The 13,979-nt window shown below is 47.9% G+C and overlaps 1 protein-coding gene across 1 annotated transcript in view; it reads right to left on the bottom strand.

The window, feature by feature from the left end:
- Nucleotides 1-13,979, bottom strand: part of LOC140389787 (adenylate cyclase type 10-like) — a 452,930-nt gene that overhangs the window by 172,203 nt on the left and 266,748 nt on the right. The window contains exons 24-25 of the mRNA XM_072474312.1: nt 12,496-12,636; nt 7,687-7,862 (exon numbers count right to left, since the gene is read on the bottom strand). Of these exons, the coding sequence (XP_072330413.1) occupies nt 7,687-7,862; nt 12,496-12,636 (317 nt within the window). The remainder of the gene's footprint in view (nt 1-7,686; nt 7,863-12,495; nt 12,637-13,979) is intronic.

Here is a 13,979-nt window from a genome sequence, read left to right as displayed (position 1 = left end):
TGACCGGATGGAGTGTAGTGCATCAGGGAGGACCTCCTGCCAGCGAGAGGTTGGGAGGTTCCTGGACCGTAGGGCCAGCTGGACGGCCCGCCAAATCGTCCCATTCTCCCGTTCTACTTGCCCGTTTCTCCGGGGGTTGCAGCTGGTCGTCCTGCTGGAGGCTATACACCTGCTGAGCAGGAACTGACGCAGCTCATCGCTCATGAATGAGGATCCCCTGTCACTGTGGATGTAGGCGGGGAAACCGAACAGAGCAAAGATGGTGCTGAGGGCCTTGATGATGGTGGCAGACATCATATCAGGGCATGGGATGGTGAAGGGAAATCTGGAGTACTCGTCGACCACACTGAGAATGTACGTGTTACGGTCGGCGGAGGGGAGGGGCCCTTTAAAATGCATGGTGAGGCGTTCAAAAGGGCAGGAAGCCTTCACCAGGCAAACACAGTCTGGCCGGTAGAAGTGCGGCTTGCACTCCGCACAGACCTGGCAGTCCCTGGTAACTGTCCTTACTTCCTCGACGGAGTAGGGCAGATTGCGAGCTTTGACCAGATGGTACAATCGAGTGACCCCCCGGTGACAAAGGCTGTCGTGTAGGGCCCGGAGTTGGTCCACTTGTGCGCTGGCACATGTACCTCGGGAGAGGGCGTCTGGGGGCTCGTTGAGTTTACCGGGGCGATACAAGATCTCATAATTATAGGTGGAGAGCTCGATTCTCCACCGCAAGATTTTATCATTTTTGACCTTGCCCCGCTGTGTGTTATTGACCATGAAGGCTACCGACCGTTGGTCCGTAAGGAGAGTGAATCTCTTACCGGCCAGGTAATGCCTCCAATACCGCACAGCTTCAACGATAGCTTGGGCCTCCTTTTCGACGGATGAGTGTCGAATTTCAGAGGCATGAAGGGTGCAGGAAAAAAATGCCATGGTCTGCCTGCCTGGTTTAGAGTGGTGGCAAGGGCGACGTCTGAAGTGTCGCTTTCTACTTGAAAAGGCAGTGACTCGTCCACTGCATGCATCCTGGCCTTGGCGATGTCTGCTCTGATGCGGGCGAAAGCGTGTTGTGCCTCAGCCGCGAGGGGGAATTGGGTGGACTGAATGAGTGGGCGGGCATAGTTTGGGACCCACTGAGCGTAGTAGGAAAAGAACCCCAGGCAGCGTTTGAGGGCCTTGGGGCAGTGGGGGTGGGAAAGTTCCATGAGGGGGCGCATGCGGTCGGGGTCGGGCCCGAGAAGTCCGTTTTGGACTATATTGCCGAGAATGGCTAACTGGGTCGTGCTGAACACACACTTCTCTTTGTTATAGGGCAGGTTGAGAAGAGTGGCAGTGCGGAGGAATTTATCGAGGTTGGCATCGTGGTCCTTCTGGTCATGGCCGCAGATGGTGACATTATCTAAGTACGGAAAGGTGGTCCGTAAACCGTACTGGTCGACCATTCGGTCCATCTCTCTTTGGAAGACCAAGACCCCGTTTGTGACACCGAAAGGGGCCCTAAGGAAGTGGTAGAGGCGACCGTCCACCTCGAAGGCCGTGTATGGCCGGTCCGACTTCCGGATGGGGAGCTGGCGGTCGGCGGATTTCAGGTCAATTGCTGAGAAGACCCGGTACTGCGCAATCTGATTGACCATATCAGATATGTGTGGGAGGGGGTACGCGTCGAGCTGCATGTACCGATTGATGGTCTGGCTGTAGTCCACGACCATCCTGTGTTTCTCCCCAGTTTTAACCACTACCACTTGGGCTCTCCAGGGGCTGTTGCTGGCCTCGATAATACCCTCCTTAAGCAGCCGCTGGACTTCGGACCTGATGAAGGTCTTGTTCTGGGTGCTGTACCGTCTGCTCCTAGTGGCAACGGTCTTGCAATCCGCAGTTAGATTGGCAAAAAGGGAGGGGGGATCGACCTTGAGAGTCGCGAGGCCGCAAACGGTAAGGGGGGGGTAAGGGCCCGCCGAATTTGAGGGTGAGGCTCTGGAGGTTGCACTGGAAGTCCAGGCCCAACAAGAGTGTAGCGCAGAGATTAGGAAGGACATAGAGGCGGAAGTTACTAAATTCTACGCCCTGGACCGTGAGGGTGACTGTACCTCGGATCGGGACGGAGTGGGATCCAGAGGCTAGGGAGATCCTTTGATTGGCAGGGTGGATCGCGAGGGAGCAGCATCCTCCCGTATCTGGGTGAACAAAGCTTTCCGTGCTCCCGGAGTCCAGAAGGCACAAGGTCGCGTGGCCGTTGATTTCAACCGTTGTCGACGCGGTGGCCAGGTTGTGCGGGTGAATTTGGACCAGCGTCATCGAAGCGAGCTGCGGGTAGCCATCGGATGCTTCGGGTGGCGAGCATGTGCAGTTCCAATGGTGGGCTGTCCGGAAACCCTGTGGGGGACAAGATGACGGCGCCCATGGTGCGCACATTGAGGGGTCGGGACAAGATGGCGGCGCCCACGGTGCGCACATTGCGGGGTCGGGACAAGACGGCGGTGTCCATGGGGTGCACGTGGCCGAAGGAGGACAAGATGGCGGCGTCCATTGGTCGCACATGGACCCGGGAGGAGAGATGGCGGCTCCCATTGTGCGTCTGGCGTGGGGGAGGGGGCGATAGCGGGTGCGATCGCAGCGACTGCGTGGGCCTGGCACACAGCCGCAGAGTGACCGTTCTTACTGCAGGCTTTAAAAACTGCAGTGCGGGCCGGGCAGTTTTGGCGGGGATGCTTCTGCTGACCGCAGAAGTAGCAGCGGGGAACCCTGGGGTGCACGGATCGGCGTGTGGCGCAGGCGTATTGGGAAGGCAGGGCCCTGGCTGAGGAGATCGTCGGCGGGGTCCAGGAGGCATAGGAATCAGTAGGAGGGTGGGCAGCGCGGCGGGAGGGGTACGCTTGTACGTTATGGAATGCAACCGTCATGGAGAGCGCCAAGGTTTTTGTCTCCGCCAGTTCGAGCGTGGCCCCTTCCAGTAATCGTTCTCGGATGCGGTCCGGCGCAATCCCCGTCACAAAGGCATCGTGCATGAGGAGATTCGCGTGTTCGGCGGCCGTAACGGCCTGACAGTTACAGTCCCGGACGAGTGAAATTAGGGCCCACCAGAAGTCTTCGATGGACTCACCAGGTAGTTGCGAGCAGGTGGCGAGTACATGCCTGGCGAAGAGCATATTCGCCTTCTGCGCGTAGTGTTCCTTGTTAGACGTTTTAGTTACTGTGATATGAAGAGTCTAAAGTTCTGTTCCTTTTTCACAAACACCCGTTTATTTCATTCCAACAGCTTTTGCACAAAACTCTAACCATCCATCACCTCCCAGAGGCCACCTAAAGCCCCTTTACATATCAGTGTCAATTAATGGATACATAACATAAATGAGACAACTAATTGTAATGTCTCTTAACCCATTACTTCATATTCCTTAAGGAGTTCCTTTGCTTTTGTATAATTCGTGGCATCTTGGATCAACGGAAACATGCTGGAGCTCAGTCTGGAGTACAGGACGTTGATCTTCTGAGCCTCCGTTGGCGTGGGGTCCGCCGCGTTGATGTAGGCCTCAAAACATGTTAGCCAGTGAGCAAAGTCTTTCCTGGCGTCGGGCGAGTGCAGATCCAGCTGCAGGCGATCTGGCTTAATTCGGATATCCATTCTGTGGAAAATCTGACTGTAATAAATTGATGCACGATCAATTGCACAAAGGCTAAAGTTGGGTACAACTGTTGCTTTATTACAGTCAGATGTGTGGCCTCCTGCTGCAGCTGGCAAAATGGCAGGGCACTGGAGGTCATGCATATTTATACAGTTCTCCGTGGGCGGAGCCAGCCGGCAGGAGCTACTGGCGAACCTGTAGTGCAGGTCCTACCTTACATCTCCTATTACAGTGGTTCACCACATGCCGATAGCTCTCACAGAGGCGAAAGGATGGAGAGGTATCCAAAGGGGAGACAGAGAGCATAGTCTCGCTCTATGTGGATGACTTGCTCCTTTACATCTCGAACCCCTGTCCAGCTTGGAAGGGATCATGAAACTCCTAAAGGCATTGGGCGCCTTCTCAGCTTACAAACGTAACCTGAGTAAGAGTGAAATCTTCCCTGCGAATCCGCAGGGGGAAGGAGCAAAGCTGGAGTGGCTGCCTTTCAAACTGGCCCAGACCTATTTCTGATACCTGGGGATCCAAATAGCCCATGACTGGGTGGCTTGTAAAGGTGGCTTGTAAAGCAAACGAAGGCCAGCAGCATGGGTTCAATTCCCGTACCGGCCTCCCCGAACAGGTGCCGGAATGTGGCGACTCGGGGCTTTTCACAGTAACTTCATTTGAAGTCTACTTGTGATAATAAGCGATTTTCATTTCATTTCAGACAGTTTACGCGCAGCCGGACCTCACGGACAACAATGAGACAATGGTCGAAGGATAATTAACACCTGCCAGCCCGAGGAGAACTCATTTGCTTTTCTTTGGGGCAGCACGGTAGCATAGTGGATAGCACAATTGCTTCACAGCTCCAGGGTCCCAGGTTCGATTCCAGCTTGGGTCACTGTCTGTGCGGAGTCTGCACATCCTCCCCGTGTGTGCGTGGGTTTCCTCCGGGTGCTCCGGTTTCCTCCCACAGTCCAAAGATGTGCGGGTTAGGTGGATTGGCCATGATAAATTGCCCTTAGTAACCACAATTGCCCTTAATGTTGGGTGGGGTCACTGGGTTATGGGGATAGGGTGGAGGTGTTGACCTTGGGTAGGGTGCTCTTTCCAAGAGCCGTTGCAGACTCGATGGGCCGAATGGCCTCCTTCAGCACTGTAAATTCTATGATAATCTATGACTGGGCATGGATCCACAAATGGAACCTGATGAGTCTGATAGAGGAAGTTAAAATTAACTTGCAGAGGTGGTACTCACTCCCACTCTCCCCAGGAGGGAGAATACAGACGGTCAAGATGAACGTACTCACAGGATCCCGACAGTGCAGAAGGGGGCCATTTGGCCCATCGAGTATGCACCGGCCCTTGGACAGAATTCCTTACTTTAGCCCATGCCGCCATCCTGTCCCCGTAACTCAGTAACCCCACCTAACCTTTTAGACAGTAAGGGGCAATCTAGCATGGCACTCCAACTAACCTGCACATCTTTGGACTATGGGAGGAAACCGGAGCATCCGGAGGAACCCACGCAGACACAAGGAGAAAGAGCAAACTCCACACAGTCACCCCAGGCCCGAAACTGAACCAGGGTCCCTGGAGTTGTGAGGCAGCAGTGCTAAGCACAGTGCTGTCTAACTGGCCAGGTTCCTCGTGATCTACATCCCCAAACCTTTTTTCACCACAGTGGACAAATTAATCATGGTGTTTGTTTGGGGAGGGAAGAGCCTGAGGATTAGGAAGAAGGTCCTACAAAGCAGAAAACATGTGGGAGGCCTGGCCCTCCCGAACCTCCAGTTTTACCACTGGATGGCCGCCGCAGAAAGGATGCGGGGATGGGTCAAGGAACTGGGATCGGAGTAGGTCATAATGGAGGAGAGCTCCTGTAACGGGACATCCCTCCGAGCGCTGGCCACAATCGCACTCTCAACCCACCCCCAGCCAGATACTCAAAAAGCTCAGTGGTAATGGCCACACTCTGGACATGGAACCAAATGAGACAGCACTTTTAACTAATCGAGATGTCCGCCAAGACACTATTCTGAAAAATCACAGGTTCACTCCCACAACAATGGGGCTTCCTTCAAAAGATGGAGGCAGGACAAGGTGGCACTGATGGTTAGGGACATGTACAGGGACAGTAGGGTAGCAACCCTGGGGGAACTCATGGACAAGTTCCGACTCCCTAGAGGAAACGCCCTAAGGTATATACAGATCAAAAACTTCCTCTGCAAGGAAACGGAGACATCCTCCAAATACCAGGACACTCATTACGCAATGGATTACTTGGTGAACTCGGAGAGGGGAAATGTGCGGACATGTTTGGACGACTATTAGAAGAGGTAAGCTTACCCCTGGACGAGACCAGAAAGAAATGGAAGGAGGAGCTAGGCAGGGAAATAGGGGGAGGACTCTGGATCGAAGCATTACACAGAGCAAACTTCACCTCCGTGTGCACAGGGCTGAGCCTAATGCACCTAAAGGTGGTGCACAGGGCACACCTTACCAGAGCACGAAAGAACGGGTTCTTCCCGGAGATGGAGAAAAGTATGAACAGTGCCAGGGAGCTCGGCGAACCACACCCACACGGTGTCCTACCCCAGATTTGTCAGGTACTGGACGTCCTTCTTTGAGGCCATGTCCAGGGTTGTGGCAGTGAGGGTGGAGCCGTGCCCACTAGTGGCAGTCTTCGGGGTATCAGAGCATCCAGAGTTCTTCACGAAGAGTGGAGCCAATGCCCTAACCTTTGCCTCCCTGATCACCCGCTAGAGGTTCCTGCTCGGCTGGCAATCAGCAGCACCACACAAGGCTGCAGACTGGCCATCCGCCCTGGCGGAATTTCTCTGGCTGGGAAAAATAAAGTATGCCATCCGAGGATCTGAGGAAGGCTTCTACAAGACGTGGAGGCTGTTCATCAACTTGTTCCAAGACCTGCTTGTAACCAGCAACTAATAAAGTGGGGGGGGGGGGGGGGACAAGTCATGAAATAAGGAAGAGAAAGAAGGGAGGAAGAATATGGTGGGGGGATGGAGGGGTGGCAAGACGTTTGGTGGGGTGGGGGGGGGGGAGGGGGGGAGGGGGGGGAACGAAAGCCCCAAGGAAATCACAGACAAGTAGAGAAGAAAGTCGCAAGGGACAATTTGCTTTTAAATTACTGCCTCAACCAGAGTGGCGGTAAAATTTTGGAAATACATGTGTTGGTCCTGTCTTGTTATGTAACATTTGCAATGAAATGTCAAAATCCTAATGAAAATATTTTTTTAAAAGCCCTAACCTTGGGGTGCGATCCTCTGGCCACACTGCGCCGGAAAAGCAGCTCGATGCTTGCAGCGTGGCTGGTGAAATCCAGGAGACCCCGTTCCCGGGATCTATCCCGCTCGCCAAACCTCGCGAGATTCAATACAATTTTGTGAGACGTTGCAAGGGGAATTCCGCTCACAATGTGCGGGATCAGGTTTAGGCAAATGTCTATATTAGAGAGAGACAGTAAGCCTCACTCTAATGTGCAGGTTCCCGAGGTGTCTGAGGCTTTGGGACTCAAACCCTTTGCCTCGGGAACCTCCCATGTGGTGTTCGGGCTGGGGGTGAGGTCAGGGATCTTTATCGGGGCCTCGGAGATCGGGACGCCATTTAAAAATGGTGTCCCGATCTCTCGGTACAATGGGGAGTTCTGGCGTGCGGAGCGTCCCATTGTAAAATATGGGGTTATGTGCAGCCTTGGCTGCAAGTTCCCCATTTTGGCCCTTATTGAAAGCGAGTCACATTAAAATAGCCATGTGATTCCTGGCACAGCTCGGGGACTTTGTTCCCTTTTGGGAAGGTCGCACCCTTTGTTTCTATTGGTAGCAGTTTGAAAGATTAGGGAGGGAGGAAAAAGGTAATTGACTTTCCCCTCTTGTGAGCATATGCTGTTAACACTCAAAAAATTGGTAGAAATTAGAAATTTAATTTAATCCACTTTACAGAAGAAGAATTACCATTGGCATAAAATTTAGGCCCTGGAACTTGACTTAAATATAAAATTTGAGGATAACAATAAGACAAGTCAAATCAATTTTCATGTAAATAATACATTGAAATGATTCCATACTCAGTAAAGCCTGTTAACTCTTCTTTGTCACGATGTCGCTTAGAATTTTTATAGTTTTCGATTATATATGCAACTAATTGCGACAGAGCGAAGGTTGGGAATTTTTTGTTCAGCAGTGTTAAGCTTTTCTTAAACAGGACCTCTGCTTCTAGAAGGTGGCCAATGCCAAGCTGCACCTGTGACAGAATCAACAAAACTTGTTAAGTAAATGATAACTGGACCAGAGAACAGGAGAGGTGCGTAATTACTTGGGGACATCCCAAGTGGTTATTCATAATTAGCCAGACAGTACACTGTTTATAACATTCTAACATGAGATATTAAGTTAATAGATGTATGAAAGATCATGAGAGAGAGGCTATCTGGGAGATTGGCAGGTAATTAGGAATGTTGGTGAGTTGGAGGCCAATAGAAGTAGGAGACAGACCGAACCTGGCTTTGGCAAACTAAAAGAGAATGGTGTCTGTGAGACCTGTAGCTTCATAATATGTGGGTACATCATGGGAGTGGTCATGTTTCTTGAACACCTTGGGCAAACAAGCACAGCGAAATAGATATGAGAACTGGTGAACACTCAATGGAGTCGAGGGAATGATGATCTATGGTGCTTTCTGAAAATGCAAGCTCTGATCTTAATTCCTGAGCTGCATTAGAATGATTAGCCCAAAGTTGTAGTCAGCGGCAAAGAACAGGACTTGCTGCCCATTACTTTCCTGGGCTTTTGCAGTAAGAACCTACATGTGGTATTATAGGTATTACGGTACCTGACAGGCTAAAGCACCATTGGCAGAAACTGTATGCTTTCTATTGGTAGAATATATGATTGCTCCGCCCTGATAGGCGGGGTATAAGAACCCGTGCCGCCCCAGCAGCCTTCATTCTGTACCTGAGCTGCTGGGGAAACATCTAGCTTATTAAAGCCTTCAGTTGGACTACAACCTTGCTTTAGTGGTCATTGATCGTGCATCACTACAGCAATTAGAGAGATCCAAATTAGGGTTAGGGTTAGGGTTAGGGTGCCCTCTTCAGTCTTTCACAACACTCTTTTTAGCAAACCCCGATCCTCCTCCCTACACTCAACACTTTTAAATTTATCTGCCCTGAAGTATAAGCCATGTTGAGGAGATGCCAGCATTGGACTGGGGTGGGCACAGTAAGAAGTCTTACAACACCTGGTTAAAGTCCAACAGGTTTATTTAGAATCACTAGCTTTTGGTGCACAACTCCTTCATCAGGTGACAGAGTGAATCACTCGCTGGTTGCAACACAAATTTCAGAGAATAGGAGTAAAAGACAGATTTTCTGAGTGGCACAACAATCTATGCTAGGACCACTGTTTTCAAATATATCTGAACAATTTCGACTTTGGAATCAAAAACAATTTCTAAATTTGAAGATGGCACCAAACTGGGAGATAGTCAATATTGAGGAGGACTGCAACAAATTGCATGAAGACATTAATAAACTTGCAGAATTAGGATCTGATTGAAAAATTAATTTCAACACAGTGAGGTGTGAGAAATTACACTTGGCTGAGAGTCCAGACTTTCATTACTTTGTAAATGTAATAAAAGGTACACAGAAGAGAACACACTCCTTGACTGACATCTCAAGATTTATTTCTTAGATCTATTTTGTCAATGGTTCAAATTTTTTAAAACAGGATAAAGGGGTATCAAGTGCTTACAGTTTCTGTCATTGATACTTTAAGAGTCTGGTCGACCAATGCTTTTATAGGCAGCAATTATACAGCAGCAATTTTTAAAGAAAATTATGACCGGATGTATTTTAAACAGTTCCACAAATACCATTGTTAATGTAGGGTTCACTGACTCTGTACAGAGTTTATTCCAAGTGAATGAGCATGGAAGTACTGTGAGTTGTATGGAGAGCATGAAGGGTCATTGGGCAGGGAGGCATCAGTTAACATGGAGGGCATGAGGAGCCATGGAGTTGGGCGGCGGTCATGAGGGCATGGGTAAGACTTCTTGAAGTTATTTTCAAAAGGTTGCTGCATCCAACCTATGCTTCATGACTCCTCTGAGGGGCCATGAGTCCTTAAGAAACTAGCCCGACTCAATGAAAATTGTGGGCTGTTATGTGATACCAATACGCTTAATAATTAATTTAATAATCTTTATTGTCACAAGTAGGCTTACATTAACACTGCAATGAAGTTACTGTTATGGGCCAGGGTTTAGAAAACTCCAAAGTATATCATGGAGTTCACCTGACCTACAACTGTTTTATGATTTTGGTTATGATGAGCGCAAGGGCTAGCCTTTCAGGTGTTATTCAACAGAGGCCTTAAACACTTTTAATCAAAAACAAAGTTTATTTTACGAATTTAGTTAACATTTTTAAAAACACACACAGTAAGCATTTTTATCAACTACAAACATAAATACCCCACGCAGCTACAGTACTCTATGCATAACCCTTAATAAATTTCCCCCTTAAACTGTTTCCAATTTAATAACAAGATCCCATAAACCAGAAAATCCTTTTCAAAGGTGTGGCCCAGCACACAGCACTCACGACCTGGTTTGGATGCTCTTGTGTCCTTTCCAAAACAGCAGGTTTGAATTTCTTCAAGAAAACAATTATTTCTTTTCGAGTTATCAAGCAGTTTTTAAACAGCTTTTAAAATGCAGATGGAGAAAAAAACCTTCTTTCAACCTGTGCAGAACAAAACCAGGTCAAACTCAAAGCGAAAGTAAAACCCAGAGTCACAGCCCAGCTTCACTACAGAATTACATCACTAAAGCCATGACAAGATAAGACAAAAACATTTCTTAAAGGGACACTCCCATGACAGTTACTGTGAAAAGCCCCTAGTAGCCACATTCAACCGCCTGTTCGGGTACACAGAGGGAGAATTCAGAATGTCCAAATCACCTTTTGGGACTTGTGGAAGGAAGCTGGAGCACCCGGAGGAAACCCACGCAGACACAGGGAGAACGTGCAGACTCTGCACAGACAGTGACCCAAGCCGGGAATCGAACCTGGGACTCTGGAGCTGTGGAGCAACTGTGCTACCCACTGTGCTACCGTGCTGCCCAGCCGGCCAGGATGGAAATTCAGAGTGTGGGCTTGCTGCTTTCACCCTTACTTCACCAACAAAAAATAGGGAAGCCAGGACTGGAACGGATCCCAGAATCAGGCCTATCGATGTTTTTAAATATCCGTGGAGTCTCTGTGGCTCTGTGGGATTCTGACCCCATAGCTTCAGTGAAAAGTCAGAGAAAGTCACCTGTGCTGTTTCTTCACAGGTTATGCCAGTGTTCCAACGAGAGATTTGGAGAATCCGGATGTGAATTTTAGATGAGCGTACATGATAAATAATATTTTTGTTATTAAGAACTCTGCTGATGTTAAAAACTCAGAAGGATAACTTGGAACACCAATTCTTAGTGTGTATATTTTCAATTTGGTATACTGAGAGAAAAGATATGTAAATGATGGAGGGATAGTCCGGTTGTTTTGTGATTAATAAAGAATATTTATTAACTTAAAATAAAAACACATGACAAGAAGCACTGCAACAGTGCACTTCACTTCAGTGATGCCTATACACATACAGTATTGCATAAGATACCCCTTTGTTTACAACTACCTACGTTTCCTGAACTCTGAGATGTCCCTTTTTCCTAAACATCACCCAATATTATACAACACTATGAGCTAAATTCAGCAGATAGTTATTATGCCCAGATTATTTGTCCATGTTTGAGAAAAGGCAGCACGGTAGCCTTGTGGATAGCACAATTGCTTCACAGCTCCAGGGTCCCAGGTTCGATTCCGGCTTGGGTCACTGTCTGTGCGGAGTCTGCACATCCTCCCCGTGTGTGCGTGGGTTTCCTCCGGGGGCTCCGGTTTCCTCCCACAGTCCAAAGATGTGCAGGTTAGGTGGATTGGCCATGATAAATTGCCCTTAGTGTCCAAAATTGCCCTTAGTGTTGGGTGGGGTTACTGGGTATGGGGATAGGGTGGCGGTGTTGACCTTGGGTAGGGTGCTCTTTCCAAGAGCCGGTGCAGACTCGATGGGCCGAATGGCCTCCTTCTGCACTGTAAATTCTATGATATCTATGAAAATCACCTTCAGTCTCAATGAAGGTGCGAAAGCACAGTGGTCAGTACTGTTGCTTCACAGCGCCAGGGATCGATGTTCGATTCCCGGCTTGCGCCAGTCTTTGCAGAGTCTGTATGTTCTCCCCACGTCTGTGTGGGTTTCCTCTCACAAGTCCCAAAGACGCACTTGTTAGTTGACTTGGACATTCTGAATTCTCCCTCAGTGTACCCCAACAGGCGCCAGAGTATGGCGACTAGGGGATTTTCACAGTAAATTTGTTGCAGTGTTAATGTGAGCCTACTTGTGTCACTAATAAAGACTATTATTCTTATTATATCTTCTCCGTTCGAGTTTTGGGATTTTAACCAGCCACCTTTTGGCAGTAACTTGATTTTGTTTTCTACAGCTAGGTGTGGCTGTGATGGTAGCGGCCTCTACTGTGTGCCTTTCTCCAGTTATTGTGCTATGGATATATCATTTTTCATTTTGATGTTAACCACCCTATGGACCTGGCTTTTAGCATGTAATTGCCTTATCTCTCCACTTTGAAGTCACTCCTTCAACACCCCATTGTCCTCCCCTAATTACATAGGCAAACGCTTGCTTTACTTACTGGTATGCTAATTTACATATCAAGACACCCCTTCAGACAGTTGCACTAATGAATTCCCGTTTTTATTTTATCCCAATTTTATTTTTTAATCTTAATTTTCCTCAACTTTTAACACTGTACTTACCTCTGCCTTTAAGCTATATAAACAGGCTTTCTCAAAAGGATAAATCTTAACGTTCTTTGAGAGGTCAGCGTATTCAAAAGGCGGAATGCCTTTGCGTAATGCATTAAGAATATTTTCTGCCTCTGTTAGATATGACAGAGCCTGAAAAGATAATTATACATGCAAATTAAGTACAAATATTCAAAAAATCAGGTACATTTCCATCATGCCTTTTTGCAAGCAGCTCAGACTAATGCACATATTTACTTGTAGAAATATTATTCATTGCACTTACTTATCACTCAGTGTGTTACTTGCTCAGTTGAGGTTGGTACCCGGTGGATCCTGAGATCTGCCTCTTAAAGATTTCTCAGTCATACAGATTTGTTTTGTGTGTTTTCTGCTAAATATTGCTGCTCTTTGCCACATGAATTCATTGTTTATTTGGGAACTTTGCTATTTTTTAGGGAGAGCATGCTTTGGAGTTTTGTTACTCTTGGTATGAAGAATTCTGATTGATTGTACTCCCAAGTGGCTTAGTTCTAGCTTTAAGATTATGCCTCCTTCCATTGCATTCCACCACTAGATCATAATGGTAGATTCTGGTCTGGGTTCAGTTTTGGAAATGTCTGAAAAAAGGACCCATGTATTTAGCTGAGGTGCTGAGGCTGGTGTAGGTTGGATACAGGTTACCTCATTGTTAATTTGATATGCCTTGTAATTTTATGCCAGAAAAACAGGCACAATGCATGTCAATTTCTGCATCATAGTCACTCTGCACCTAATCCAATCATTCCCATTATCATTTTCAACATCTTAATCAGATTACCTCTTAACTTTAGAAACTAAAAGAAATGGAAAAAACATTTAAAAACATTTTCCCACAATTTAACCCCTTAAAGCCTGACTTCATTTTGGTGAATCTGTGCTGTGTCCATTCCAAGGCCAATACACCTTTCCTGAAGTTCGATATCCATATCAAATGCAATGTTTCAGGTGGCGCTTCGACCAAGGTTCTGTACAACTGAACAACACATTCTTCACTTTTGAATTCCAATCCCTTGAGATAAAACGTTTGCTAATTTCTGTATCAACAATTATGGGTGGCATGGTAGCACAGTGGTTAGCACTGTTGCTTCAAAGCGGCTGGGACTTAGGTTCGATTTCCGGCTTGGGTCACTGTTTGTGAAGATTCTGCACATTCTCCCTGTGTCTACGTGGGTTTCCTCCGGGAGCTCCAATTTCCAACCACAGTCCAAAGATGTGCAGGTTAGGTGGATTGGCCATGCTAAAATTGCCCTTAGTGACCAAAAAGGTTGGGTGGGGTTTCTGGGTTGGAGGGGATAGGATGGAGGTGTTGGCTTAAGTGGGGTGCTCATTCCAAGAGCTGGTGAAGACTCGGTGAGCTGAATGGTCTCCTTCTGCACTGTACATTCTATGATTCTATGAATATATTGTTTGTTATTAGTGTAAATGGATGCCCAAATCCTTTAGTTCCCTTCAGT

This window comes from Scyliorhinus torazame, chromosome 2, assembly GCF_047496885.1.
Source record: "Scyliorhinus torazame isolate Kashiwa2021f chromosome 2, sScyTor2.1, whole genome shotgun sequence".
NCBI classification, from domain to species: domain Eukaryota; kingdom Metazoa; phylum Chordata; class Chondrichthyes; order Carcharhiniformes; family Scyliorhinidae; genus Scyliorhinus; species Scyliorhinus torazame.
The sequence above is the reverse complement of the archived record's forward strand: the minus strand, read 5'-3'. Positions and strand labels throughout refer to the sequence as shown.